Here is a 6768-nt window from a genome sequence, read left to right as displayed (position 1 = left end):
AATTGAATGCAACTTAAATCTTTCATAAGTTGAAGAGTATATATAGAGAGCGCATGCTGTTAAGACTAGAGTGGATTGGCAGGTCGGTAACGACCTTGACCGATAATGGAATTTAGCACGAATAGCTAGCACACTGTTGACGTCATGTTTAAGTCTAAACAACGACGCACCACAGGATTGCTTTTTCCGCCAATGTATTTTCTCGATGATACTAAATCCGAGATTCCAACTTGCTTAATTCCTGGAAACTTTACTGGACTTCAAGTCATTAGTGACAGCCTGTGTTCATCATCAGAGGTTCAAATTCTTGTTATTTTTAATCACCTATCAAATCCTGCTTGCACACAGATCACGACTTTCAAAAGAACTCTACTTTCATTCAAAAAAATTTAATTGATCCAGCTTTTGTTTCGACAATGTTCTAAATTTTTTCTTGGGTCGGTAGTATTAGCCCAGTTGGTGTGGATTTGTGACTATATATTTATATCTATATGCAGCTATACAGACTCTGCTTTTCTTCTTGATGGTCACTTTTTTGCTGTTTTTCATTTATTGTTAATTAGTTCCATGCATTTTGAGAATCCAGGCAATCAGTCAACCCTTTGTCCAATTTAATTCTGCACTGACAAAAAAAATTTAAATATGTGACTGAAAATGATGTCATTTAGTATCATGTACAGACTTTTAGGGTTGCTCCGCATCCGGACTCAGGCCCAAATTGCATAGTTGCGCCGAGAGTTTGAGTCTGGAAAGCTTGGACATGAGTCGCGCCGTAGGTCGCGAAAGTCTTGACTTACGAAAATTTGGTCGCAAAATTCTGGACATGGGTCGCAAAAGTCTGGACATACGAAAACTTGGTCAACATATTCTGGACATGGGTCGCGAAAGTCTGGGAATACCAAAGTTTGGTCAGTACAGACTTTCGCGACCAAGTTTGGTATGCCCAGACTTTCGCGATCAAATTTTGGTATGTCCAGACTTTCGCGATCAAATTTTGTATGCTCAGATTTTCGCGATCAAATTTTGGTATGTCCAGACTTTCGCGACCCACGGCTCGACTCATCTTCAGACTTTCCAGACTCACAATCCTGGCACGACTATGCAATTTGGGTCTTAATGCGGATGCAGCGCGACTCATCTCCAGACTTTCCAGACTTTAGGCCCAGACTTTCGATACTCAAACTCTCGGCGCGACTATGCAAATTGGGTTTGGATCGGATGCTGTGCGACTCTCGAAGCAACCATGGCGCGACTCTAGCAAAGACGGTTCGACTTTTCAGACCAAGGCGTGGACGGCGCGACTTTCGCGACCAAGGCGGAAACGGCGCGACTTTGCAGACCAAAGCGAGATCGGCGCAACTTTCCAGACCAAGGCGAACGTGGCGCAGACGCCTATCAAAATTAGCATATATTGGCCTCAAAGGCGCCTTTAGAAACATTTCAAGGTCAGTTAAATAAAAAATGGATATCCCAAAATAGAACAAAGGGGGGACCCATTGGGTCGGCAGGGAGTCGAATCCCTGAGGGGGGGGGGGGCGTACCCCCCTAAATCCAGTGCTGCTATGGTTTGTGTTATTCGGAGAGGATCTTTGAAAAACTATCAGGTCTGTCTAAGCATAGTCTTTTTCATTAACAGTCCGTTTCTAAACAAAGTCAGTTTTTTCATTTAACTCATCCAGGGGTGGATCTACGGTTTTCTCCCAAAGCATTAAAAATACCCTGGCCAAACGTTCTAAACCGCAGGCAAAATTATAAAAAACAGGCCTAAAAGGGCAATTTTAGACACTTTTTTGAAAATTTTTGACCAAAAAAACCGCTTTTTTTCCGGCGCGCGCTCCCCCCTCAAAATTAGTATATATTGGCGCCAAAGGCGCTCTTCGAAATATTTTCAAGGTCTGTCACCAAATATGGATTTCTCAAAATAGTACAAAGGGGGACCCTTTGGGTCGGGAGGTGGACGAATCCCTGAGAAAAAAGAGGGTTCCGCCCCCGCCCTCCCCCCCCCCCCCCCAATTCCGCCCGTGATCTCATCATTAGGAACTGCGATGGTTCTGACATTTGAATTGGTGCTACTGAACATTTGAGCACGGGATCAAATATTGTATGATAGAGTTTCTTCATTTTATAACAACTTTTAAATCATATCATTGAATAGTCTACAGAATTAAACACAGAAAATAAACATATAGTTTCCTGTAATGAGAAAAATAAACAAAAGTCAAAAAACACGGTACATGGAAGAAAAATACACAAAAGTAGAATACACGGTACATGGATAGCTCACAGCTTTTAAACTGTATGAAGTTCAAATGATTTTGCCGACGACCGTTATAATTCACTCGATATTTTCAGTTTTGACAAAAATTTTGCAATATTTTTTTCGGCTGATTCAACTTCAATCGTCGCCCAACTCTATTTGCACATCAAGAATTTTGTCTTTGAAGTATTTAATTGTAGCTTCCGCGTCATACCCAAAAGCTGCATACTCTTGTCTATGGTTTTTTATCAGAGTTTTCACATCTTCAATTGACACATCTCGATAGGCCTCGGGGTTGTCAATTGAATAGCGGCAGTCTTCGAATTTGCCCGAGTACGGCGCATCTTCAACAGGCCTGCTCAACCCTTCGTGGAGAGAAGTTTTATTAAAAATGAGGTATTTCAGATCCCTCTGCAAAGTTTCAAAGCGACCAATGAAATCGTACTCCAATAAACATGGGTCACATTTGTCAAAATAACTCATAAAATGGTCGTCGTGGGTCGAATATAGAGGTAGATTTTCACCGCTGGCCAGTTTTCTCAGAACTTCTCCTAGCGTTGGTTTGTATTTTGCGTCAAATCCAAACTTTTTAGCGTATACTCTGTTCCATTTTGGATTGCAAAATTTGCTAAAGTAAGATGATACAATTTTCATTAGTGGCTCCCGTACAAAAATAACACCCAAATAGTGTCTAGTCATAAATGATATTTTTTCGGCGTCAAACCAGTCTAGTTTGGGCACTTTTAGATCTTCGGAAGGGTGCTGGTAATGATGAGTGTGAATATTTTGTCCCCCGTGAAACGCCTTCCACAAAACAACTGATCGCATAGTTGTGCCAGTTTTTGCAATCCTACATTCGTACAAATTGTATGGCGACAGTACACTTATTGCATCTCCGTGCTTCTTCTTGTACTGCTCTAAAAGTTCGTTTCTGGGCACAAACCCGTTTTTATTTGGTGAGTAGTTTTTGTCGCAGTGTTCTTGCAGGGTGAATAGTCGCTGGGCTGAAATTTCAATTCTCTTATTGTCAGCTAGGAGTTAAGCACTGAGTATTTTTTGATCAACAAAATTGGGAAACACCGATGCAAATTTTTCTGCAGAAAGCAAAATATTTATAGTTTCCTGCAAGCAGCTACCTGGGATCATACATAAACTTACTCAGACTTTTTTTATAACAGAGGAGTAAAAAAACGGGCGTCATTTTTTAAAATAAAATTTCTCCAAAAAATTCATAAAAAATACGCCACCTTTTTTCACACGCCCCCTCCCTCCCTCCCTATAATTTTAAAAAACAGTTCTCTTCTCTACAACGATAATGGAAATTTTTTTCAAGGTAGCTTTAATATGTTTTTTTTTGTGACGAACTTGATTTTGTCCAACTTGACTACAGGTGAAGACTTTAGTGTAAAATTTTTGATCTATAATTTTCTCGGAAAGACAGGCTCAGCATATCATTTTTTTGCAATTCTCTTTCAAAGTTTTCTCTCTAAAACACCACAACACGCAGAGTACAATTTTGAAAAAAAAATTACGAAAAATAATGAATAAAAAACGGTCATCACAAATCCTATTTCTTTAAATAACCAATCAAGAACACGCTTCGCTGGCTCTGCGCTCCACTGTCGGTGATTAAATTAAAATTTGTTACCCAGCACAGCCTCAACGTCTACTGAAGTTTCGTTTTCAGGGAAGAATCCCCACTTTTTCACCCCACTGTCCTTTATCCATCCATTTTCAGCATACACATCATCAGAATTCTTTGAGTTTTTTCCTGCTCCCCAGTTTAGATACTTCATGAGGGAGTCAAACGAGTGAGTTTTCATGTAGAAATATTTCATATGACATGTCAGAAGGATCAAGTAAGTTAGAATCAAAAGAACCAGTTTTCTTCTCGAATTCATTTCAGGAAAAAAATTTTTGTCCTTTTTGGAAATTTAATCAAATCTAATCAGATTTTGGAAAACAAAAGCAATCAATTAAACAGCTGGAAGTCAAAGTGAAAAATTGAATACCACATTTCAGAGCAATGGAAATGTGTGAATTTGTTAAATTATTGTTCGGTTAAAGACTATGTGTTATCTAGAGCTCAATTTATAGTTGCATCGAGCTACTAGCGCCTAGTTTCATGCACACTCGCGCGAGATCTATGCACTAATGTTGCGATACCAACTTTGAACTGTTTGCTGGATGCTAAATGCCACGCATCTTGATTTATTAAACAAAACTTCAAGAATGCAGAGAGCACTACTGCAAAGTTTGTTAATTTTGAAATTCGAGTCCTAAATTGGAGCAACCAGGCTTTAACAGCTTCAAATCGACAAAAAAAGCTTCTAAGGAATAAAATATTTTCGTGTTAGTTTACACTTTGATGCATGGTGCAAATTTTTGTACAAATTCATCTGTAGAATCAGATCCGCGACCTTATGAAACCATCGAACCCATAAAATAAGATTTCTCAAAAGTACCAAAATTTTTATGCAAGCAATATGATTGATTTTAAATTTTTTGGTCAATTTTGTTACAAGTTAGCGCATTACCACTAATTGTCAAAAATGAGTGCATTAATAGTGGTGTTCACAAGTTTGTATCGAGAAACTTTGTGGAGAAATCGAGACACGCAGTGTCAAGATGTGAACCAAGTTCGAGTGCATTATAAGCTATTGGTTATCTGGCATGAAACACGTGTGAAAAAATTGAAGAACTTATTACATTCTCTTTTGAAATGTTTTCATGATAACACGCAACTTTTTCTTTCTAAATTGTTCTGGTTCATAACACTAGTCATAAGGAAAAAATAACACTTGTGGTTAGAATATAGCACTAGTTTTTGAAAAGGGTGGCAATAGAACATACTGAACACGTATTGTGAGTTTGTTTATTTTGCTAGGTTTTTTCTGCTATACAATTAAAAGTTTATCTTTTTATTTTTTTGAAAATTGTACAACAGGGCTGATTTAAATTATCCGGACAAACTGAAAAACATTTGATTTTAAAAACGCTTTTTTCTCAAATTGGGTTGAGTTTAGACAAAAATGATGGCATTTAAAGCTGCATAAACGTTTAAAGAGTTATTATAGTGCAATTCATTTTGAAAATTTTGCGGCCAAAATTTTATCTCAAAAATGGGTTATTTTGGTTTGTTATTCAATTAAATTATATGCTGAATCTAATTAGTAAATTGATAAGCAAGTAATATCAAGCGAGCCTCTTATAAAGTCCAACAAATTTTTCGATGAGTATAACAGCGAAACATTTGCGCAAAATGTTTAAAAATTGTTTTCAGTCAAAGATATAGGATTTTATGTAGGACAAATTACGTTTTCTTGCTACCAAACAAAAACATTCGTTTATATAGATTTTGGGAAACTATACTTTTCTAAAACTTTGAATTCTTTTATAAAGATTTTTGGAGGTTATAATTTTCTAAACTTTGTTGGGCTGTATAAGGAGCTATATTTGACATATTTGCGTAGTTTTTGATTGACTAAAAAGCCAAAATTACCCAGGTAAATTGCAACATAAAAATTATCGTAAGGTTCTATGCACTTTAGTTCTCATCATTAATGTCAAAGGTCAAACAATTTGAGAAACACGCGTTTTAATTGTCAAGTTTTGTTCATTTTGAACGGGTAAATTAAATAAGCACTGTAGCTTAAAGCGTTTTTTTTGGCTAATCGGGATCAAAGTTTTTCTTCCGGCATCCATGAGCAAAAGTTTCATCAGTTTTCGGAACTATATAATAGCAGTCAAGTATCTCGAAAAGGAATGTGGCGTATAAAAGTGTAAAAAATCAGGATTTATTGGCTTTTTCCTCTGTCGCAAACAAAATTTTTCCGACAATTACTTAGTTTTTGGCTCACAGGAATCAAAAAATATTTGCAACTATTCAGAGAGAAAATAATAGGCAAATCTGGATTTTTCGGACCTCATGTGAACCAAACTTTGTGAGAAATTTTGTCATGTATTGCTTTTGTACTTTTTAGCAGAATAGCAAAAAAGACAAGTTTGTGCATTTGGTTTATTTTTTTTAATTGTTTTTTACTCCCTTCCCTCACTTTGTAAGTTTTTCTTTTTCGTTAGACTTTGCAGCTATTACGGCTGATTGCTTACTTTTTTTGGTAAACTATGCTAAGAAATATGTGTTTCCATAGTTTTCAAATATTATTTTCTTGTCGGCAAAAACAGCAATTAAAAAACTGGCTCTATTTTTGAACGTTTTATGTTAGCCGACGAATTGGTTTAGGCTAGAGGTAAAATCGTCTTGCTCTTGTACAATCGGACCAATGCGATAATGATCAAGGTGCACTAAGCAAGGTCAACAAAGCCATATGAGTCTCGCTCCAGGGATAACGCCAACAATCAAAAGCTCCGCCGTCTAGAATTTATCAATTGCGCAACAATTGATATGGAGCTCGTGTATGATCGAACCGATCTGTATATATCTGGATAAACAATTTTAACTGTTTAATAGTTAGCCTTGTGATTAATTGTGGTTTCGAAAAGTTGGTTTC

General features: G+C 37.0%; 1 protein-coding gene across 1 annotated transcript; it reads right to left on the bottom strand.

The window, feature by feature from the left end:
* Positions 1 to 2395: 2395 nt before the first annotated feature.
* Positions 2396 to 4080, bottom strand: LOC134856644 (carbohydrate sulfotransferase 9-like). The gene is made up of 2 exons (XM_063872924.1): positions 3906 to 4080; positions 2396 to 3261 (listed from the first exon to the last, which is right to left on the bottom strand). The coding sequence occupies exons 1-2, from the start codon at positions 4078 to 4080 to the stop codon at positions 2396 to 2398; spliced, it is 1041 nt and encodes a 346-aa protein (XP_063728994.1).
* Positions 4081 to 6768: the final 2688 nt, after the last annotated feature.

Source organism: Symsagittifera roscoffensis, unplaced genomic scaffold (genome assembly GCF_963678635.1).
Source record: "Symsagittifera roscoffensis unplaced genomic scaffold, txSymRosc1.1 SCAFFOLD_279, whole genome shotgun sequence".
In the NCBI taxonomy this organism is placed as follows: domain Eukaryota; kingdom Metazoa; phylum Xenacoelomorpha; order Acoela; family Convolutidae; genus Symsagittifera; species Symsagittifera roscoffensis.
This window is presented reverse-complemented; position numbering and strand designations above follow the sequence as displayed.

Bases quoted from the DNA above. Each gene is read 5' to 3' on its own strand.
- LOC134856644 (XM_063872924.1), bottom strand. From the start codon at position 4,080: ATGAAAACTCACTCGTTTGACTCCCTCATGAAGTATCTAAACTGGGGA. The intron at 3,262-3,905 runs GTAACAAATTTT...TTGAAATTTCAG, and splicing joins AGACGTTGAGGCTGTGCTGG to CCCAGCGACTATTCACCCTG.